Source organism: Microtus oregoni, unplaced genomic scaffold (genome assembly GCF_018167655.1).
Source record: "Microtus oregoni isolate MIOR12 unplaced genomic scaffold, Mior012 000001F_ref0000356, whole genome shotgun sequence".
Taxonomy (NCBI): domain Eukaryota; kingdom Metazoa; phylum Chordata; class Mammalia; order Rodentia; family Cricetidae; genus Microtus; species Microtus oregoni.
This window is the reverse complement of record NW_024543060.1, coordinates 73,158,541-73,183,291: the sequence shown is the minus strand read 5'-3', so window position 1 is coordinate 73,183,291 and position 24,751 is coordinate 73,158,541. Positions and strand designations below refer to the sequence as shown.

At 37.2% G+C, this 24,751-nt stretch overlaps 1 protein-coding gene across 6 annotated transcripts in view; it reads right to left on the bottom strand.

Moving 5' to 3' along the window:
* Nav3 (neuron navigator 3) overlaps positions 1 to 24,751 on the bottom strand; it is a 709,344-nt gene that overhangs the window by 3,461 nt on the left and 681,132 nt on the right. For all 6 annotated transcript variants that reach the window (XM_041665541.1, XM_041665547.1, XM_041665565.1 and 3 more), the window contains 9 exons: positions 20,959 to 21,056; positions 18,586 to 18,681; positions 17,792 to 17,960; positions 16,550 to 16,785; positions 9,733 to 9,887; positions 8,651 to 8,722; positions 7,839 to 8,035; positions 6,845 to 6,963; positions 3,352 to 3,555 (listed from right to left, as the gene is read on the bottom strand). In XM_041665541.1, coding sequence (XP_041521475.1) covers positions 3,352 to 3,555; positions 6,845 to 6,963; positions 7,839 to 8,035; positions 8,651 to 8,722; positions 9,733 to 9,887; positions 16,550 to 16,785; positions 17,792 to 17,960; positions 18,586 to 18,681; positions 20,959 to 21,056 — 1,346 coding nt within the window. The remainder of the gene's footprint in view (positions 1 to 3,351; positions 3,556 to 6,844; positions 6,964 to 7,838; positions 8,036 to 8,650; positions 8,723 to 9,732; positions 9,888 to 16,549; positions 16,786 to 17,791; positions 17,961 to 18,585; positions 18,682 to 20,958; positions 21,057 to 24,751) is intronic.

Genomic DNA, 24,751 nt, shown 5'->3' with positions numbered 1-24,751 from the left:
ATGAGCATTTGAAGAGGGAGAAGGAAAGAATCACTGTCAAGTGTTTGCTGTCACTGAGGCTCTGGCTGAAATATGATTGATACATCACGGAGAACAAAAGCCACCTTCTGGAACAATGGCAGCCTTCTCAAGCGTCTCAACTTCACAGGAGAAAGGTAGCATTTGTTCCAGGAGAGAGGATTGTGCCTGAGAGCACCTGGGGAGAAAGACAGCTCTCGGATGTATTATAAAATAAAAGGCTTGGATTTCAATAGATCTGCAGTTCCACTATTAGAGATCGGAGCTAGGAAAAAAAAAAAGGAATGTTTAAAAGCAGACTTGGAAAATAGATGGCTCAACAATTTCAGAAGGCACAGGGTAATTGGCGCCTGTCTTCGTGAGGGTTGGAGACTTGTTTTCTGATTGAAGGCTTCTTCCAGGACAATAAACTTTATATTGCTTAGTGCCAAATACTAACTACAGTACTTTCTGGAACAATCAGAGTTGTCCTTTATCTTTCAACTTAGAGAAATAGAGAGGAGATATCTCAAACAAGATTTCTTAGTCTTCAGTCGGGCCATGAATATTTGTATGTCAGTATAAAAATGTATGCTTAATAAAGCTTATGAAATAAAGAATGAACTGGCAATCATCAGTTCCAGCAGGAATGCCATTTTGACAAAGAGGCGGTGGTTATAGAGTATTTTGAAATCATTTTGATAATTTTCAGGGCATTTTTCAATAGCATTTCAGCCTTAACTACCATAATGTATTAAACCACCTACACAAGGATATGAGATGAAAATGGTTTGTGATAACATCTGAAACTTAAGCATTTGACTGAAGCTGGTTTATAGAAGTATTGTGTCTGAGCACCCTCCACACTTAACAAGAGAAAATACACTTTGAACCTCAGTGGGCACCAGGCATACGTATTGGCGCACACACATACATGCAGGCAAAAACACCCATATACATAAAATAAAGTAAATAAAAGAAAATGGTGCTGCTCTATAATAGGTTCAATCAGCATCAGCTCCCAGTCTCAGATCTGTAATAAACACGTACCAATGTGATTCACTCTGCTTTTGGCCATGTTGTTGTATTCAATTGCCATCAAAAGATATGATAAAAAGAAAGTGAGTTCACATACAACTCAGTTACCATTGTGATGGGTCTGGATTCTCTGAACATCATTTTCCCCTGGTCTCCCCTGCATCCTTCCTATCTATACTCACAGCCAAGATAATGCCAATTACTTTAACACATTCTTCAGTTTTTCTCAGGTAGTTCTGCCAGCTACCCCAGACCCATGCTTTCTCCTCTGCTCTGTTACTTAAATCATCTTAAGCTAAACAGATAAACAATGATGCCCCACTGTCTGTGTGATCAAGTTTTAACTACATGTAAAAATAAAATGACTCAATGAGATCTAACAGCTGGATAAGTCTATAGTTTTAATTCTTCTGACCAACTGTTATTTAGCCTCTAACTCTCAATTTTCACTGTGCTGTTTGGCAGTGTTTTGTGTGATGATGTGGGAGTGTCATATATCAATCTGTTGATTTCATTGGTTAAGCAATAAAGAAACTGCTTGGCCCTGATAGGTTAAAACATAGGTGGGAGGAGTAAACAGAACAGAATGCTGGGAAGAAGAGGAAGTGAGCTCAGAGAGAGGCCATGCTCCGCTCTCCCGGGCAGACACACACGATGAAGCAAGCCGCCAGGTCAGACATGCTGAATCTTTCCCGGTAAGACCGGAGCTACACAGTTTATTAGAGATGGGTTGATGGGATATCAGAATTAGCCAGTAAGGGCTAGAGCTAATGGGCCAAGCAAAATGGGACAAGCAGTGTTTAAATGAATACAGTTTGTGTGTTGTTATTTCGGGCATAAGCTAGCAGGCGGCCGGGGTGCTGGGGACGCAGCCCAGCCGCTCATATTACAACAGTGTGATAATTCCTTGATTTGAGAGGTTCTGCATTCAACTGCACAAACAATGCCAAAGCCTGTTTCAATACCCAGCTCAACTATCCCATCTGTCAGGTCCCGTAACAGACTCTCAACTTTGTCCATCAGTTCTCCCGTACCTGCTGCGGTCAATGCAAGCACACGTCTCGCATCGCTATTGCACTATGTCCTTTTAAGATCATAAACAGTGACACCTACTATGATCACCAAATCGCAGCATTCAGCACACATGTGTCAACATTAAACATTTTGACGATGCATGTTCATTTCATTTTAAAATAATGTTCAGTGTACTAGAACATACATTCTTGTTCAGATTCAAAACCAGACTCCTGATAATAATAATTTCCCTACTAGGTTTTCTAATTTAGATTAGACTGCAATATATTTTTGCTTTCTATCAGAGATTATACAAACATACGGAAACAAAGACAGAGGCAACATTTGTATGTTCACAACAGAATATATCTGACCCAAGGTTTAACTTTAGATGATCCTTTTTGTCACTGAGCATGCAAGGTAATAATTTCTTGAGGTTCTCACTAGTAGAATACTATGAGTAAAAAGCAGATACACTAAAATGGGTCTTTATTGCTAATCACAATACGTACTTAATACTCTCATAATAGTCAGACATTGGAGTTGTATACACTTAAACTATTGTAGTGCTTTTAAAACTAAAATTATATGGTCTAATACCATGAGGAACATGGAAAGACTACATCTTTTTTGATTGCCACAGAGATGTCTTAGCAGTTAAAGGAACTGACTGTTCTTCTAGAGGACCTGGATTCAATTCCTAGCACCCACAAGACAGCTCACAAACTATCTGTAACTCTAGTTCCAGGAGGTCTAGAACCCTCTCACAGACACAAATGCAGGTAAAACACCAATGCACATAAAAAGAAATAAGTCTCATAAACAACAGAGCTTATCCTTTCTTCCTGAAAGCAACAGAACACTAACTGTGCATTTAATATGGCTAGTTTATATATAGAAAATAGGCTTTGTTCTGTGTACATTTGATCATATTTTAGTTATAGGCAAACTTCCAGTTTTCTCTTAAATACCCAGTGGATTGTCAGGACAATTAAAATACAGATTATCTAAATATCAACACAATTCAATGTATAATCAGAGAAAAAGCATACTTACACAGTTTGAACCAGTTTCAGGGTTTCTTACATTTTTTTTGGACAAATAAGTTGAATTTTGTTTTTGTTTTTTTTCTTAAAGAATTTGAACAGTGGAAATTGCTCTAGTCGTAACAGTTTGAATGATCAGCCTCATCAGGCTGATTTCATACATTAACTACAGTAACTGGTCTTTGATAATGATGGCTAAATGCCAATGACTACAGACTGATGTGAAGATATAACTGGAATAGCAGGCCATGCTTACCAAGGGGTCCCCTTCTGTATCAGTCTGGGGAATGTGCTTTGATGCTGTGGCTTCCTTCGTCAATGTGCAGCCTTCATACCCAACATCTTCTGGCCGCAGCTGCAATAGTGCTGGGCCCTCCTGAGGCAGGGATACAGGATTCCACGGGTAGGTCTCAAGGACCCACTTGGAGGGATCTTCCCATGGGGCGCGTTTCCCGTACATCTAAAAGTTCACCACATTACAAAGGTCATTTATGTCAGTTGAGAAAAGAATCAGGTAGCTATTTTCACATTCAGTCCTCAGGAGAATTTTCCAGATTTTAAATGTAGGTACATCTACAGAGGTCACTTTAAAACCCCAATTCTACAGGATGAAAGGGAGCACCTGATGTGAGGGAAAGCACCAAGGAGGTTTATTATATGGAAATAAAGGCATTCTTGTACATGTTTGCTGTTACAAATAACTTTAAAAACCTAGGAGAAATGAACAAACAAACAAAATTCTCCAGGTTGATAAACAAGATCTAAAAAACAAAATCTGTTTTTACAATAAAGGGAGTTCTCTAGTAAAATGTACTTTGGAAAGATGAAGAATGAAGAGGTGTTTTCTCCATTCATTATACTGAGACAGCCATTCCCCTCCCCGCCCCGTAATTCCATCTCTTCCGTTTGGAAGACTTTTGATACACTTATAAATGAGAATACTACAAAAAGAGGGGGAAAATGGAAACCTAAATATGAGTTCTGTAAGAATCTATGGGAAAATCATGAGCACAGGTAAGAAGAAGATACAAGAGACTGGAGAAAGCAGGCTCAGTATAACACAGGGAGATGATGATCCATGAGTTTCTATGTTATAAACAATGTTATAAACTGAAGAGGAGATGGTGCCTGGCGGGATTTTGTAAACAAGGAGTAAGGCTGAGAGACCATGGAGGAAATGCTACACTCAGGAGGAGGCAATGGTGTCCTTTCTTTTCCTTTGTGACCTGCGTCACCTAGGATCATTCTGGCTACCAGGTGCTCTAGTGACACAACCTCAGAGGACAACTTGTGATTTCTCTGTTGACAGCCGGTGCTTTTAGAGTTTCATTGAGACAAAAGAAAAATACAGGCACTATGAGTACAAGCCCATGGAATGCTTTTAAGGTTCTCCAGAAATTATATTAAAATTTGAATCCATGATAATGCAAAAATTATCTAGGTCCCAATATTTCTTTTGTAGGTAGGAACTGAGGCAGAAATCTGAAGATTATTTGTTTTCCATCACTTTTTTGTTTTGTTTTGTTTTTTTTAAATATCTCTCATATGGGAGCAGGAAGTTTTGTATCAGCTAAAAACTACTTAACATAGGGTAAAAAAAATACAGATATGTGATCAACTGACTAAAAGGGAAAATGCACAATTCTTTTTGAGGGGGAATCAAGACAGGTTTGTCTGTGTAGTCCTAGCTATCCTGGAACTCACTCAGTAGACCAGAGATCCATCTGCCTCTGCCTCCCAAGTGCTGGGATTAAAGTCATATGCCACCTCTGCCTGGCAATGTACAATTCTTAAAAAGTTTGTGTTTAGGGGTTTGAGGGATGGTTTGGTGGTTAAGAGCACTGATGATGCTTTAAGAACAGCCAAGTTTGATACTTAGCACTGTCATGACAAATTACAATCTTCCTTAACTTTAGGTCTAGGGTAACTGACACCTTCTTCTCACCTCCAAAGGCTCAAGGCATATATGTGGTGCACATACATACATACAGGCAAAACACTTATCAACTAAAAATAATAAGTAAATCTCAAACAAAAAAAACTGTAAGTCTAAAATTGACATAAAAAGACTTGAGAGTGCATAAAGAGTTGATGCCAATCTTTATAAAGAATCAGCTAGGACAGCAAGAGTACAAAAGATCAATCAATCAATAAAAATAACAAGAAAATAACAACAGAAATCTAAACATTCAGAAAAAAGATGATTTAATCGCTGACATTTCAAGAAAGATGGAATCACCAGAAGAACTAAGATTGCGTGTGTCAGCAGCATCCTTTCCAATCTGAACATGTGTCACAGAGCATCCCCCAGATGGTCCTCAGTGAAGCACCAGCCTTCATCCAAAAATGACTTTCCTTTTACAATCCTCTAAAGTGACAGACCCAGAATCATGTCTTCACTTATTCCTCTAAGATAAGGTCACTATGAGATCCAATGACCTTTTCTGCCCTAGAGGTCATGGATGGGGCCTTCCAAGATTCCCATTATCTAAATTCTTTCGCATAGTAAGAATTTCCACTACAACAAAACAGTCCATTGTTAAAAGTGTACAGTTTCTGCCTATTCCATGTGCCGGCTCTAAGCTTGACTTCTATATCTATAAGGTGACCTATTTAGCTGCTTACACTAACCTAGTACCAAATTATCAGAAACCACAGCAAGAAACTTGAAATTGATAGACTTCGTCTGAGAGGTTATGATTACTAAAATGAGCAGGACTCTCACCCAAATGGAAACTTTACACAATCATAATGTTCAAGAAAGAGTTTTACAAATATTATTTACTATAATATAAAAAAGATGCATGTATCTCCAAAGATAGAATCTAAGGAAGTTAAGCAGTTTATGTATTACTGATTTGGGGCTCATAAGAGGCTTCTGTTGCTTTTTGTTTCTCAGCAAGCAAATATAAAACATCAATCTACAAACAAAGATTAAGAAAATAGCTTATTAATATGGAAACTGTATCTGAAGGGAAAACACTTCATCTAAACGTCAATTTTATCAAATAACTTCTCTAGTATAAGTGAGTTTTCATAAATGATGATACTATTTTTAAAATAAATGAAATTTGAGAGATCAGCTTACATTGTATGTAGTATAGTGGTTTTTGAAAATTCATAAAATGCAAAATGTTTGAAATAAAGTCATATCTTTTTCCTTGAATCCACTTAATAGTCTGTGTCTTACAATGGATAACTGTAATTACATATCTATTTAACAAGAACATTATCAATACCCATTGTAATAATTTTGGCCTTCAATGTATTGCTGGGAGAGTTACTTCTTTACAGACATGTACATACACACACACACACACACACACACACACACACACACATATATATACACCCACACACCTATACACACACATGTATATACACAATACACATATATACATCCACACATATATACATATACACACAAATGTATATACACAATACACATATATACATCCACACATACATCCACACATATATACATATACACACATATGTATACACACAATACACATATATACATCCACACATACATCCACACAGATATACATATACACACATATGTATACACACATACATATGAGCCTTGTGATAGGAGACACACTACTGTACATTTGTTGCTCTTTAGTTTTCTGCATAAATATTAAAAAAAAAAAGGAATGGATTTGTTTTTGAAAGAAAGAATAGGGGTTTGGCTTCTTTTTTCTTACTTTGTTTTTCTACACAGTAATACAAGTCAAATACTCTACCTGAAGGCCTTCCCTCACTGCCTCCAGAACATACGGTACCAAGGAATAATTCCAAAGGTCCATGAACCACACCCTAGAACCTTCGACATCCATAGGGCAAGGAAGAAAAAGCCGAGGACCTGAGAAGACACGAATGATAAAATGTTTCAGAAGCATTGTATTTACCAATCCAAACACATGTTTAGAGACATTTTGGAGAAATATAGCACACCTATTCCTAGAAAATTCTAATGTTGGTCAGCCCAATCGTCATGAAAACATGTTCATGGAAGGTCAAGCCTCCCCTCCAGGCCTCTTGTTTTCCTACCAATGAAACATTAATTGTTTAATAACACAGAATGAGAAGAAATAGTGATATTTCTGCTCCAGTCCTATTTTACAGACACTATAAAGTTCAGTAGCACAGACAGGAATTGTGGATTACGAGATGTCATTCATGGTAGGATTTGGAATCAGTCTAAATACTTTGAGCTGAAGATAGGATTCATGCCTGCAGCTGAGGATATTTAATGGCTGATAACAGTGGGAAATGTAGTTCTGCCATGAAACTTAAGGAGTAGACAGACACCACTGTGCTCCCCAAAGAGGGGAACTCAGTTTTATCTTTTGAAAAAAACGTGAAACACAAAACTTATTTACCAGAATGCTCTTATTTTTAACTGAAGTCTTCTCTCAATGACATATCTGAATAAGTTAATTAATAGGAAAAAATCGGCGAAGTATTCTTTTTAGCAAAAAAAATTACTCTGAGAACTTTTTATTTGGACGGGTGGTCTAATTTTTGGATACTTTTCAATTTCAAATTTAATTTCCATCAGATTCAATAAAATAATTGTAGCTGTAACCCCCAGAGAAAGATGGTTTTACGAAGGAAATAATCCCTTAATCTTTGGAAGCTTTGAGAAGCCTAGCTTTCTTTGTTGTTTCGTCATCCAGTCTGGCCACCTTTACACAATGCTCACAGGAAATGTGATATTCTAATTCTGGAACTTACCGATGGTCACATCAGAAGAACTATGTGTTTCCAAAAAGCTATTGAGGTGATGCCATGTCTTAGGAATCCAATCTATGATTTTGACTAGGTCATTATTCCGTATATTCCTTTCGATTTCCATCTCTATCAATTTCCTTCGAAGATACCTGCCTAAGAAGCCTTTCACTGGTTCTGTGTGGTTTGCACACAACACCCACCTGCAAAAAAAAAAAAAAAAAAAAAAAAAAAAGAAAAGAAAAAAGGAAAATCCAATGTCCTTTTGGAGAACTTAAAATGTATTTCCATAGTAATTTTCATTGCAATATAAAGCACTAATGTTCCTCTATTAATTAATAGCCACAGTGTGATACTTGCAAGCATTTAGAAAATCTATTATCATTGGAGTTTTACTTCATAGCTTCCAAGGAGCTTATGTTCCTGAGAGTGAGTGGGTGCATGCATGCTGAGAGGGCCGCTGTGGGAGAGTGTAGATCCTGAAATAGGAGCTCTCTTCACAGCCTTCACTCAGAAGCAGGATGCTCTATTTTAGCCAGGGAAGTAGTGTGCAGGAAGAGAAACACTTTTGATGACAGATTCAAGATCACAGAATGTCTGCTTGAGAAAGGGTGCCAGGAGAGTGAGAATTATCCCCACGACACAGGTCACTGTGGGCAGGAGTGTCAACAAGCAAAGGGAAAAACAGCCGTTTTTCTGATTAGAAAGAAACAATAACATGTGCACACAAGAGCACAGCTAGGAAGGCAGGTGCATGTATGCATGCGTACACACACACACACACACACACACACACACAGAGTCCTTTAAGTCCTTACCTGAAATTGTGATGTAGCTCTAAATTTGGTGACGAAGAGACTCCCTGATTCATTGTTCCAATAATATAAGGACTAGGAAAAATAAGAGAATGGAGCGTTTATACATGCTAGAGGGAAAAGTGATGCAATTGTCTCTGGCATGGACCACATGGCAACTGTTGCTGCTTGACCAAGTTCTGCATTTAACACTGCAGACCACACTTCATTTTTAATGATTCCCAATATTAATGCCTTTCCTTCCGGGAAGTTTTTGTTTGTTTTTGTTTTTGTTTTGTTTTGTTTTGATTTTTTGGTTTCTCTGCATAACAGCCCTAGCTGTCCTGGAACTAGCACTGTAGACCAGGCTGGCCTCATACTCACAGAGATCCGCCTGTCCCTGTCTCCCAAGTACTGGGATTAAAGGCATGTGCCACCACTGCCCGTCTCCCTCTGGGAAGTCTTGTGCAGGCTTTAGTAAAAGATAAAATTGTACACAATGGTAGCCTCTCTAAAAAAAAAAAATAATAATTCTTTGAAAACACTCCCACCACCATGGAACCAGGAATGCCATTGTGCCCTCCTAATTATACCAAGAACAGGAAGATTAGAGATTTAACAGATACCCCTGATCCCAAGAATGAAACATCTAGCTATCACATTCCCTATTTAAAGAATCCAAACATTACACCATCCACACTGGCATCCTAGACTTCTGGTATGTTTACGGAAACTAACATCATCAAAGAAGGCATAATGCTTGCATAAAAGTACCCAAAGATCAGGTGCAGTAGTTTGGGAAGAGAGAGGCAGGGGGATTACTGTGAAGCTGAGGCCAGCGTGGTTAAGATAATGATACCTTGTCTCAAAACAAAACCAGCATCTAAACAAGCAAACAAAGCAAGACAAACCCCTTCTAGAGACATAACTGTGGATAAATAAGTATTCTAAAGCAACACATGCAGATTCTACGGAAATTTAGGATACTATTAGAAGTTTTGCACTAATGGTATCCACTAGAAGTGTTAAAACATATAAAGGTACACAGAAGTCAATGGCATCACCATTTCTTAACATGATTGGTCCGATTATTTTCATGCGCTTACCATTTGTTATATTTACAGTTGAGGAAACCATTGAAGATATCACTCAAAGAACCCACATGGTGAAGATTATCCAGAATGATGACAACGGGGAGCTCCACGCCATTATTGTCAGCACTGCACTGCTCAGCCAGGTTGGCAAGATACTGCTGCAATTCCTTAAAGAGGCCAAGCGAACACATCAGAGATGAGCCTCCACCACAGGCAAGCAATTGACAATTTTAGGAATATCACACTGTGTCCTTTGATTTCTTTTTTTCATTATTGTCATGAACGAAGCCCATTTAAAATTGAGAGGCTCATATTTTTAAAGAGAAGAGGGGAAGGAACAGTATTTCCACAGGATATCTAAAACTGAATACAAGGTTGCATTTCAGTGGTTCCTCCTCAGAAGGAAAGCCAGAGAAGCTCAAGGCGGGAATTTACATGGTAAGCTATAAATGTCAGGTATCTTTTTCTTTTTGAAATTTCAATAAGGTAGATTTTTATCAAAGTTATTTCAGTTACAGACTAAAACCAGAACGGCACCTTTTAGGTCCTTATATACTTTCAACATTTTGATTTAAATTATTTAGATGAGTTGAATCTAAAAGTATATCCCTTGTCCTCAGACCACTCCCCCCCATAGTAGATAATTATTTATTTATAATCTGCAGGTGACTGCTGACATTTTAAACAAAGAAAGCACTTCTTATATTTTACAGGATAATTTCGTATCAGCGCTTGATATTTCTTCAGCTTCCTGGTTATTTTCCATGCATTATTCTTGTCTAATATCTTTGAACCTAAATATGATAACAAGTTCTCTGATTGACGGTTCTCACAGATGGGTAGGTCAGGAGCAAAATTAGGTTCCTCAGAATTATCCTAATCAGTAAGAACATTTCCATAATATTTGCATATTTATAATGCCATTCTCAATTTGTAAATCTTCTTCAGGGTTAAAACAATTCCACGATCCTGATTTCTGGCAGTCAGGTAAATACATATCCCCCCCCCCCCCCCACACACACACACTGGATGCTTCCTCACTGTATCTCCAAAGTTAAGCTAGAGAACCAACAGCAGAGCGAATAAAGCAGCAAAAGGGCATGGCAGAGCACTGAGTAACAGTCATTCAAGGTGGCCTTTGAGATGAAACTTGGACAATAAGTAAAATTCCAAGTGCTAAGTTTGAAGTTATTCATTGTTTCAACACACCTTCATTACGAATTTACTCTGTGCCAGGTACACTGGCATTGAGAACTCAAGGACTCAGTTTCCAAGAACATCCAGTAGATTAGCAGACAACCTAGGCAGTAAGAAAATCACAATACCATACAGACGGCGAAATGCATAAAACACCGCACTGAGAGTTAGAGGAAGCCTGCCCTAGGTTCAAACAACAAAAATATAATGAGGCAAAGTGTTTAAAATATTCAGAACAACCCTCCCAACATTATAGAGTGCAACTATAAGATATATTTATGGAAATAATAAAGAGTTTTGCTGTAGCAGTGGGAAACAGTGTATGGTCGTGGGATGTGAAAAGGATTGGAAAGAAAAAAGAGACTAGATTCATAAATAGGGAATTAGAATGCCTCACATAGGAAAGGATAGACCTATGGACCATTGATGCCTTTGTTTGCATGTCAGTAGGAGGGAGCAATTTATTTATCAAAAAGATACGATGACTAATGAAACTAAAAGCATCCCAGAAGCTTATTATCTACAAAGAAGCTAGGCAATATACATATAACTATAATTAAGATAAACTTGCATTATTTTCATATATTTTGTTTTACAGGATGTAAAGATTACTCACAGCCTCTGGAAAAGACTCTGAAATAGCAGAAATACTTCCCACTAATTTTTTTATGGCTAGGAAATATTGCGGTAGCTAAAAATGAGAGAAGAGCTTCCCATGTAGAAAGACAGGAATAGGGAAAGTCAGAAATGCAAAAATATGACGCTCGAAAGACAAGTGGAAAGAATGAGCTTTGTGAAAGGAAAACACAGGTAAATAGTTAAGAAGAAAGTTAACAATCTGAAATGGTAGGTAAGATCATGCAGCATCTCCTGGTGACCACACAGACACATGTAATATTCATGGGATGCAATAAGGCCAAATTACGATTGCATAAGGAGAAAAGGGATGAGCCCAGAGAACATTGAGACTTTTGAAGCCAAGGGACACTATCATTCTGAACAGGAAAAGTGTGGTATTTTGGATTGAGTGAAGAAAACAACCCAAAACACTGGAGGATGATAATTGAGCTAGATTTTAAATGAAAAGAGATTCTATTTTCCATGCCATGAATGGATAGAGCTGACAAAAGAGTCATGGGGAATTTTAGAGGGAAACTGTAGGAATCCGAGGAAACAGGAAGGTGGTTGGGTAGAGGTTAATAGTACTGGATGGGCCTCTGATGCAGGGCCCACATCTGTTGTTTCTAAATATAATTTGATCAGATAAACTAGAACACACCTGTAGGTTGAAAGTAAACCTTGAAACGGGAGAATGGGCATGGCTAATGATGCTCAGTTCATGCCTACCCTCCAGGTCAACACACAAGAAGGCCACTAGAATCATTCAAAGGGGAGCAGGAGAGACAAGGATAGAACATTAGGAACATTTTCATTTGTGAAGGTAAAAGCAAGCAGTAAAAATGGCCAAGAAAGATCTTACCACAGAAGCAGGAAGGAAAGGAGGAGTTAGAATTATGAAATCAAGAATTTTCAGAAAGGAAATTCTTCTAATATCAACATACTATACACAAGGAATCAAGAGACTTCAGACCAGCAGAACAATGGATGGGTATGAAATAGGTTCTGGAGAATATGATAAAAACCATGGGCCACTCATTTTTATAACCCTCCTGGAGATCACTTTGTGATTCTCAAGCCAGCTTATGGGATATAAAAGCTTAGATGAAGGGGGTGATGTACTTCATTAAGCCTTTGCCATTTTTACCAAGTTAGGCAAAATAGAGCAGCACCATATGCCAGATGGGCATGGCAATGAGACAAGTTCATGGTTAGACTTTGAGACCATGGACAGAGCTACTGTTCCAGTCCATTGCATCCTTGTTTTCTTGGGTTTTGACTCTAGACATTACTGATGAATCTGTCCATGCCAGTTTTCTGATCTTTCCCTACCTAACATTCCAAGTGGCTTCAGATGGCCACAGACTCTTTACTAAACCCATATCCATCCTTCTGGAGCTGTTATATCAAATGTCACAAAGCGTGATTGTTTGTGTGCTCTGCTCTCAATCACAATATTCCAGCTGGCAGCTTGAGGGGAGGGCGTGAAGTGTGGGAAGAAGAGGAACAGAATGTAAAATAAAGAGGACAGAAAACAAGAGGAGGCACTTTTCTTTTTCTCTTTGATGGCTTATTGTTAGATTTTATTTTTTATTTTTTGAGTAAGTGCTTTCTGGCCATGTCTCTTCAATGCTTTCTTGTGGCATAGCACAAAACAAAGCAGCAATTTCACGACTCTATTTTTTTTTGCAGCAAAAGACTTATTATTTCATGCCTCATTAGCATTTTATTTTAGAAAAATCTATATTCCTCATGGGTACCCCTAACACAGTCTTAACTTGTCATTCCTCTTCATTTATATCATCCTCCCACTCACACCCTCTCCACTCCAAAATCCAAAAACCTGTGGATTCTCTGTCAACTTGAAAATAATAAGACATAGTCTCTGGCTCTAATACTGTATCCAGTCTGACTGACAGCTTATTCACACATAACAAACCAAGGGAGAAAAATTAACATCTTTCATTTGTATTTTGTGTTTTCTCGATTAATATTATATGATTTGTCTAAGATTTCTTCCTATCACCAAGTTTTATTTAAATACTCCTAAGAATTCCACCCCTGACTACTTAGCAGCGAGAAATCTGAGCTGAACAGTCCCCTTGCCAATCTGAAAAGCAAAAACAAACAAACAAACAAACAAAAAAACCCACAGCCCACTAGCCCCACTGGAGACAGATGTGAGAACTTTACCTGGTAAGCCACAGTCTCATGGAGATACATAGATTAATAGAGATGGGTTAAATTAAGATATAAGAGTTAGTCAGAAACATGCTTAAACTATTGGTCAAACAGGATAGCAAATAATATGGTTTTTGAGTGATTATTTCAGGGCTGAACAGCTGGAAACAAACAAGCAATGTCCTCACAACAACGTATACATAAATGGATTTTCACAAGAGAATATTTTGCTAGAGGAATTGACCCACCAACTTTACATTGTCAAACTGCTTCTCATTGAATTTTAGAGCTGATATATTTAATTCCAGCCATCTATAAAATGATCCTCTGCTTTATCAAAGTCCATTGGTCTCCTCTTCCAAATCCATTTTACTTATTTTCTAACCACTTTTTTCTTTTGTTTATTTTTTTCAAGGCAAAGAACTTGTATAGTGTTCTGGCATGTCAACAATGAGGAAAAGCCGAAGAGAACATAGGGTATGCCCAAGAGACCTCAGAGTTCTTTTATCTTTTGATTGGAAAGAAAAGCACAGTGGGCTAAAGGGCTTTCATGTGGAGATACAAAGAAACAGGAACACAGCATACATTAAATATGCAGGTGGGAACAAATGAGCAACTGTCTCCTTCTAATGCAGCTTAAAGAGGAGTCAAGTTTTCCATGTCGGAATTTGTGCAGTTCTTCAGTCCCGATGACAAAGAATGGCACAACCACAATTTGAAAAGTGCTCAACTCCAAAGAAATACTCATAATTTACAGGACCCATGTATTTAAGCCTAAAATTCCCCATTGCACTTTATGTATATTACTGTTTGAAAAGAACTTTGAACCAAGGTATGTGTATATTGTAGAGTATGTGTTCTTAGGCAAGAAATCTCCATTGGTGTGCTTGCTATCTTTCACAGTTTATCTCTGTATTTTTCTGTATAGCCACCAGCTGCAAAGACAAAACAAAGCAAACCCACTTACATTTTCTTTGAGTTCTCACCACAACCTTCCATTTCCCCTCATCCCACAATTGAGAAAAAATGAAGGTGCTAAGGAATCTAGTAATAGTCCCCAATGCTCCTCCTAGTTAATGTACCATCCCACTGAGATGGGACTGCTCATTGTACCAAGGGGTGGCCGCTAATATCACCAATTGATCAGTCTACTGATGAGTTGATACTGAATGGGCTAATCAATGGGAGGGTCTGGTGAAAGGGTGTGGTTCCCTGGGGCACGTCTTTACAGGGTATGCAGGCCCTCCCTTTCTCTCTGATTTGAGGCAACCCTGAGATGATCCTCTCCACCTCATCAAGTTTTCTTATGAAAATGCTGTTCTGCTTTGGCAGGTTAAACAAAGGGGCCAGCTGTCCATGAACTGAACTCTCAGAAACTGAGCCAGAAAAAATCAACCTCCCTCCCTCTCGGTTTATCTCAGGCATTTTTATCGCAGGGAGAAGAAGCTGATGAACATGTTAAGGGGCTTGGTCAGTGTACACCATCCAACTAGGCTATTTTGAAACTGTGGCATGACTCTCTCTCACTAGGACTCCATCAAGGTATCCCTGGTGACAGTTCACTTTCCCAAGAGCCCCTCAGGTAGCAGCCTCTGAGATTTCAACAAACAGAACAGTAAACAGGTGTACTTCCTACTTTAGTGCTCTTCACTTTATGAAGTAGAACTGTGCCAATGAGGTTGGGCATTTTGTGTTGATTTGTTTGTTTTTCCAAGACAGGTTTTGTCTATATAACAGTCCTGGCTGTCATGGAACTCACTCTGTAGACAAGGTTGGCCTCGAACTCACAGAGATTCTGCTTCTATCTCTTGAGTGTTGGGATTAATGGCGTGCACCACTACCCCCAGTGACTTGCCAGTGAGTTTTACAGTCTCACATTGGTGTGAGGAGTCTGTCTGTATATTTTTTGTTTTTATTGGTTAATGAATAAAGCTTTTTCAGTCAATAGCTTAACAGAATATAGCCAGGATGGAAAAGATAAAAGATATACAGAGAGAGTAGGTGGAGTGAGCAAGACACCTTATAGCCACCTGAGGAGAAGGAAGTGAGTCACCAGCCGGAACCTTGCCAGTAGGTCACGAGCCTCGTGGTAAAATTTAAAATAATAGAAATGGGTTAATTTAAGATGTAAGAGCTAGTCAATAAGAAGCTAGAGCTAACAGGTCAAGTAGTGATTTAATTAATACAGTTTCTGTGTGGTTATTTTGAGTCAAGGCAGTCCAGGAACGAATGAGCAGCCTTTGACAACATCACAGGCCAATATAATAGCAGAGACAGATCAAATTGCTATAGTAGATTAGAATGGTAGCCAACTTCAACATTCCTCACTTTCCCAAACTTCTCGTGCAGAATTTCTCTAGAGACAAGATGTCAGCAAATTGCTACTTTATCAGTATTTCTGCAATAATTACAACTATCTCCAGATCAATCTCTATTCCTGCAACATCCCCATTAATTCCTGTTCATTGATTGATGCTTAAACCACACATTGCCTTTTTATACTGCCTGGCTCGGCCTATAGAGTCATTTAACCATCATCCTTTCCATAGCACCATAAATTGCTGCCTTTCTTGTACAACACTTTGTAAACACATAGTTTAGGGACATCCACAACAGAGGCTCTGCCATTGTATTAGACATAATCCCAGTGACTTTCCAGTTACTGTACAGTAACAGTAAGTGACTGTTACTAAAAACAGAAGATTTATGGACATTAATTAAAGCAAAATTTGTTGAGAGTGCTGACATGAAAATTGCATGTGATTTTAAAACTCGACTGCTCAGGACACTCCTGGATAAAAGACAGTTATTTTCTTAGTTTTCTGTGACATACCTTACTTGACTTGTGGTCCACATTAAAAGTAGCAATTGCATCTTCTGTTTTTTTCCTCCCAGATTTGGCTATTACATATTCAGCAAGCTTGTTGGCTAAATAGGTCTTTCCAGTACCACTTGGTCCTGAGAGTATAATTCTGTGGTGCTCCATCAGCAAGTTAAAGTACCTTTGGGTAATTGGTTTGGGGATCAGTGTATCAAAAACAAAACTGTCCAGACTATTTTCTTCTACCCCTGAAGGAAAAAAAAATCAAAGGCAATAATAAGAATTATTGTTTTTTCTGGGGGGGGGCAGAATTAGAAATATATTATGAACTCAAAATAAATCTTTGTTATTCATAAGAATGTAGTTCTTGCAAAATAATTTTCTGGCTATTCTTAACTCGCAAGCATTGGTTGTCATTTGAACACTGATAAGAAGGCATAGTGAACATCAAAGCTGCTTTCTTCTGTTCAAGCTGCCCTCCACTGCCAGCTGCATGCTCTCCATTATTAAAGAAAGAAATAGGGGCTGGAGAGATGGCTCAGCGGTTAAGAGCATTGCCTGCTCTTCCAAAGGACAATGCTTGGTCTTTTTTTCCACCCCATCCTTATTGCCTTCTCTTACTCATGAAGTACCCCAGCTGTATAGCCATGTAAGCTTTTGGAAAAAAATACAAATTACAGTATTTGTCTAAGGATTAAGAAGAGAGCAACATTATTTCATTATTTCCTTTTACTAACACAATTACTTTAATCACAAAACCAAATATTGACAAATCCTGCTATTAATCCACAGTTTATTTAGATACCTCCACATTTTCAAACACACTCAAACAGAGAACTAGAGAGGCAAGCCTGTGTCAGTTGTTGCATTAGCTATAACTAGACACAACACCCAAAGCATGACTCATTCCTGGCTCTTGACTTTCAATCTGCAAGCCCTGTGGATGTTTATTAAATACACATACTTTTAGCTTCAAAATATGGTGATGAATATATTAGTTCAGTAAACCCAATAACGTTAATTGAAAGCTTGTCTCAGAAAGAGAAGTTAGGAAAAAAAACGAAAAGCTGAAATCCCCCTAGTTACCTTTCTTCTACAAGTCTTGGGGATGGTACAGAATTATATTTCTACACAAACCAATATTCATTTCATACGTTAATACATTTTATAAAAGTATGCAAACTTTAACAAACTATAAGTGCAAAAGAAAAAAATGAGGTGTCTGGGTAAAAGTTGTCCTTTTTTATTTTTTACCTTTCAAGTTCACAGTGATGATATTATTATCTCCAACCAGGTATCCACAAGGCAGCAGTTCAGGCACTTCTAGGTTATGGGATCTAATTAAATCTCCTATACAGTAGCTAGCGATACAGTCAGAGCTCAGACCAAGACTAGAGGATGTGTCGATTCGGAACACATATTCCTAAGGTGGTCCACAAAAAAGAAAAGTCAAAACAGAGCTTCAACTCATCTGTAACAAAGATAAATTCATGAAGATACAAAGCTGGGTGTTAAGAATTTTGATTCATAATTCTGTCTATAGTCAGATCACCCTGAATGCACCCGAGTTCCTCTGATCTCAGAAGCTAATTGGGGTTGGGCCTGATTAGTGCTTAGATGGGAACCATTGGGATACTTAGTGCTGTAGGCTTTTGGGGTATAGAGATGACTCACTAGTTAAGAACAGTTGTTGCTTTTCCAGAAGACCTGGGTTCAATTCCCAGCACCCAGGTGGCAGTTCACACCACTTGTAACTCCAGGCCCCCAAAATCTGATTTCATTCGTTTGAGCACAGACATCAGGTATACATATGGTGTGCAGACTTAAATGCAGGCCACTCAGACACATAAAACCAATATATCTTTAAAAATTAAAAGAAAATTTGGACCAACTATATAAGAAGTGTTATATTAAACAGTGCAAAGAAAGAAATCTTTCCCTATTGAGATGGGGGAGAGGATCAGATACATTTAAGCTATGAAAGTTAAATAAATTATCAAAAAGGTGAAAACATAAAAATTTATGTCAGGCTACCTTTAAAAACTTACCTTAAAGAGACGCCTAATGACACCATCTAAGACATCCCATTTAGTTTTTCCACTCACACCAATGGATCCTATCAAATAAGCCTGAGACTTCTGGTCCTTAATGAGACAAAAAGAAAAGAAGGCCCAATAGTTTATTAATTTATCACTATACTTCCCATTAAAATGTACTAATCTAGTTCCTGCTTAAGACTGCATATGGCAGGTTATATAAAACAAAATATACCTCAGTGAATTAGTCAACTGAGCAAATAAAGTAATAGCTAGGACAATAACTAAAAAAAGAGCTTAGATGACAGAGTAGGAAAAGGGAAAGTGGTGCATAAGATGTTCAGAAGGAAGGCAAGGTGAAGGTGTCCCAGAAGAGCTGCTTTCCCACACTGATATACTTAATGTGTTCCTCCTATTAGCAACCGTGTGGAAGGAAGACACAGAAGACAGAATGGAACTCATCAAACAAACATAGGACTTCATCTTACTATTTTAAGATTTTTATCTTTGATAAAGCAAGTGCGCAGAATTTCTATCTTCAACTTAAATTTACTAAACAAAGCATCATTAACAGCAAAGATATCCACACTACTGTGAAATTTACCTATTTGGAAACAGGTGTGATTTTGAAGTTATCAGAAAATTTCTAAGAACCAGAAAGAAAAACTTACAGGACTTATTATGGAGCTCACTTTAATAGTAGAAGTGGTCGTCTCATATCTATATTATTTATAGGATTTATTATTAATTTTTTTCTAGGAATATGAGAGATACAAAGCTTCTGTCAGCTGTAGTTAAGTTAGAATTTTTTTATTGGTTAGGTGGAAATAATAATTGTGATGCCAGTAAGTAGAATTGATTAATAATTGCAATCCTGGTTTCTATAGTCTAGTGGTCATTAAAATATAGTAAAATAATTATTGAGCCAAACCTTTAGAATACAAGAATTCTACAGCACATAGTAGCTACAGTAAGAATGTATCTACTTATGAAGAAAGCATCTCCTTTTTAAGAATATGATGAGAGGTCAATCCCTCAGCTGACTCTAAACCTCAGTTTCTTTATCTGTAATAATTAACACTCGCAGTGTAAACATACATTACCCTTTCTACTGCCATGTATCTGAGCTAGAAGTCTAATCTTTCTTTCTTTTTTGTTTTTTTTTTAAGAAAAAGTTCACAAAAGTGTTTTTAATACTTCCTTTAGTGCTATTAGGAGTGAAATTTTTTATGTTCCCCAAATTACTTTGTTGAAGACTTGCTCTCAGTATAATAATGACTGAGCAATGAGGCTTCTGGAGGGGGGGGTGTTTGGGTCAGTGCAGACATGACAGTGAGGACATCAGGGTAAGAGTAATGTCTTTGTCACAGCCTCTCTCTTCCTTCCAGAGATGCCAAGAAAGGCACTATAAGAACCCATCAAGACGTTGACAATCTGCAACCCAGAGTGCCCACACCAGCATCCAAACTGGCTAGAAGCTCTGTCTTGGACTAGTCTGCCTCTGGAACTGGCGGGGAATAATTTTTAAAGCCATCTCTACTATGTCACCTTTTTTGTGGCAGTCATTATATACCTAGACAACTCTCATGAATTGTTCTGGAAAAAGATGTTGGAACACATTCATTGTTCCTGAGAGTTTTTCTGGGTAGGAAAACGTTTTCTTCTTCTGTGTTTATAGTGTAGTTTCTAGTATGTTTACTGTGCTTACACAATACAATAGAACAACTGCTTTTAAATTAGATGTAGTTCAGGTTTCCCTCAAACCACAAGACATAAATGGTCACGTGGGAAAAGGAGGCACAAGTCTACAGCTCAGGAGAAAGATTATAATGTGGGATTACTCCCAACATTTTCAGAAGCAGAATGTCATTATTAAAATTCAAGTGCTCTAACTATTCTTAAACTTTGAAATATTTTATTATTTTTGATTGAAAATATAAATGTGCATTCTGGGCTACTGAGTAACAATTTAATTAAAAATCCCTTTGGGTTAATTAGGACACAGAGTCAAATGGCATTAATTTAAAGAGAATATTTGAATACAGAAGTGAAGTTACATAGTTGCCTGATTAGATAGGACTATGCTTAAAATGGACATGGACAAGTAGAATTAATGGAGTATGAGCTACTGATTTCAATGGACTCTCTCTGATGTCCAGAGTATTCATTATCTTACAGGCTCCTGTTTGTACAAAGACCACACCAACAATCTGCACATGGTGATGTCCTTTCTTTGCTGTCTCTATACTTTCATCTTATAAAACATGTTTAGCTGGCACCAAAGAAGCAGGTAACTACAAGAGCAAACCCTCAGACATACACCACATCTAAATTAGTAAGTGTTTTAATTCCTGACTTACAGAGAATATAAGATTAGAGAGATACCTTTGCTCGACCATAGCCCTTGCTTATGGAGACTATAATTTTCACACTGCGGCCATCCTTATGTCCAGTTGCATCACCAGTGTCTTCTAGCAAAATATCTACAGAATCAAAAACAAACATAATTACTACAGGGTAAGATTAACTCAGGGTTGCTTCCAGTCCATCTTTTTCCATGTCTATATTGTAAATATTGTCCAATGGAATCTGCTCACCATATTAGCCTAGCTGATTAGAAAATCCTCAGCTCTCAAGAGGATGGATTATGTGATGGTACTAAAATTTCATCTTAAGAATTTATTTCTGCTTGCAAAGATTTTTACTTAAGTGTTGAACCATTGCCTCTGAATGAGGAAATAAGTTTTATTCTATTGCAGATAGGTCTAGATAATACTTGAGGAATATCCAGGCACCATTTTAACTGTAACAAACTGAAAAGGAACCTAAGTTTTCATTTTATGAATGCAAAGGTGCTGAGATGTGAGTGGTTATCAAATGAAACATCTTCCAAGCATATAGTATATGATATAGTTGTGATTGGACTTTCTATAAATCTATCATTACTAGATATTGTTATGACATTATACATACCTACTGAAGTATGTTATTCATTATTCTCCTGTACCCTACATTAACAGCTTCAAAACTAAAATTCTGTTTTTAGCAATATTCTAGTAGTTACTGAAGCATGCTAACTCTTACTGGCACTTATAATACTAGCTTTCAAATGAGATTAAATACTAAAATTTAAAATAAAGCAAATAAATACCCAATTTGAAGAATTGGTATGGAAAGCCTCCTACATGTATGTTTTCCTTCAGCAATGATGCTATTATTGAGTCATGCATGCCTAATATGAAGACATTATTCTGTAGACAAATATAATTTAGCTATATGCTAAGGAATCAAGTGTTTGATCCAACTTCACTAATAATTTCATACAAATACTGTGACTATTAGCATCATCAGAACAATTTATTAAGATGACTCCTAAAAATGATAAGTTTCTATTTTATTTGAAATAAGATATTGTTCTCTTATAGGCTAGAAGAGTTCTTATAGAACTCATGGCAATCCTTGTCTGGGATTACAGATGTGAGCTACCATACATTTTTGGCATGGTTTCTGTTATAGGAATAATAATAATATCTAATTTTGCAAAGAGGCAAAAATTACTTAAAGATCATATAATGAATAAAGAACTTTTAGAGTTATGGTATATGGAAAATTTATACAAAGTTTTATTATTATTATAACTATTAATACTATTAATATCATTTTATGTAGGGTCAATGCAGGGTTTTGTGAATTCTTTTTTCTTTTAAATTTATTTTGTGCTATTGGGACAGGCTTTCTCTTTGTAGCCCTAGTTGTTCTGGAACTCCCTCTATAGACCAGTCTGGCCTTGAACTCACAGAGATCTGCCTTCCTCTGTCTCTGGAGTGCTGAGATTAAAGGTGTGCACCACCACTACCCAGAATCTTTTTGTGTACCCACACACAGAGCTTAATCCCAGCCCTCTCCTTCACTGTCAAGTTTTAAGTCATCAAAGAAGATCTTTACTAGAATTTAACTTATTTTATTAGAAGACACTGTCAAAGACTTTTTCCTTTTTAGCTATTGTCTTCAAAAATAAAGGTTTATATAATTATTTTTAGCTATTCTTTAGTAAGAAAGGATAACTAACAGTCCAAAGAGTCTATGACATATTTCAGAATGATTAGAATGAATTGCTCCAAGGATAAAAGTGATTGTCATTTGAAGAGATGGAAATGTTCATCACCTTGAGCTGGTGACTACAGAATGTACATATATATTGAATCATAAAACTTATACAATTGAGATAAATAAATTTTAGCCTAATAAAATTGTTTCTAAAATTATTTTGTTCCGAATTTCTGGGGTTTAGAGCAACACACCATTGGTTGTTCATATTTAAACTTCTTATAATTCCTGGCCAAACTTCCTGCTCAGTTACTCATAAATATTCATAACTCTTAGTTACTCATAAATATACATAAGCATTCAGTAAATACTTAGTAGGCATAAAAAAAGAAAACTTCATCTGGATATTGAGGTGCATGCACATTAAAGTAGAAAAAAAAACCTTCTTGCTTCTCTGGATACATGTTCTCAACAAAGTGATTTTAGAATATGCTGGAAATAAACAGGGTGGTGAAATGGACAGGAATTGACAGGAGAGTATCCTAGATATTTAGGCATTTCTATCTCATGTGGGGTTTGGAGTAGACCACAAGGCTGAGAAGTCAGTCCTCAGCAAGCAAAAAGCCAGGAAAATTGGTTCAGTCAAAAAAAAAAAGAAAAGGAAAGGAAAGGAAAAAAAAAGTTACTTCAAGAGCTGAACATGAGCTTGGCATAGCAGTAAATGTAATCCAGCACTTGTGAGAAAGAGACAGGGAAATCAGGAGAGCACTTCAGTCCTAACTACATAACGAGTTCAAGTTTCATGCTTGGGGCTACTGGTATACCTACATAAAAGCCTTAGCCTAAAACCACACTCATTAAAAACACAAAAGGCTGGGAATTCTAGGAACATGTTCATTATAGAGAGAAGACAAAAAAGAAGGGAGGGCATGGAGTCCTTTGAAGTGATGTTGAGTGAGTAGTTGTCCTTCAAATGGGATAGACCTTGCTTGCTCACCCGACATGTCTATTATTCACTTCATGTTATATTAACTCATAAAACAAAGCATAAAATACGAAAATCTCCAAACAATTTGGAGTAAACACAACCTTTAAACGAATGAGTGATGTTCTTGGCCTTTACATAGATAGTTAATTAAAAAAAAATAAGTCAAAATGCCAGACAGTGATTCATGCAGAACAGGGTTTAAATACTACTTGCTGAGTATATGATCTTGACAAGTAGGACCACAGTCATTTTCCTAAGGCTTGGTTTACACCTATGTAAATGGGGTGGGGACTACCAACTTTGAAGGATTATTGAGGGATGAAAGATAATTTTAAAAAGACTCATCTTACATGGCTCATAAGTTGTGTTGTCTATGATATTACTCGTTTCTCTGTGAGCTCAGCATTTAAATTCCCCTCTTGGCAGTAGGATGGTTATAGCATGTCTCACTCTGATGAGACTCCCAGATCACCTGAGGGAACAACTCCCAGGAGAATACAAGCTCTAGTCATAAATTCTCCATAATTGTTTAGTGGAATAATAAGCTACAGTGATATGGGACAGAAGAAAACAAAAATTAAAGAACAATTTTATTGCCCCTAATCTCATAATCCTTTGTTATTTTGAGTCTTTGAAGCTTTTTGTGAGGCAAAAATATTATCTAAAAATTATAAGATTAAAATATATATTTTAAAAGTTTTTATCATGATATTAATGGCCATATAGAGTACTAACTAGTTCCAGTAAATGGCTTCATTGAGCTTCCTGTACATGATTTCGGGTTTGACTATCAGGTGACAAGGAATTAAGTTTTGAAGTCTAGATGTTTATAACAAATATTGATTCTTTAACTTCTTTGAAATGTTCTACACATGACATTTAAAATGTTTAACTTTTCTGTAGTGAACCAATACCATGCCTAACAGTGATATCTGAAGTCTTCAAAAGGAGGGTGGGACCCCACAATGATGATTCCACCATGACTATGATTATAACACCACTAAGCCTGAAAACCCAACCTAAAGACCAGCTTTGGACTACAAACTGCTCAAGACAATTTTGAGGTAGCTAGCTGGGAGATGATCCAGTATCACACACTGCTCTAGCCAGGATCTGAGATAAGCCCTGTACTTTCCCATTATG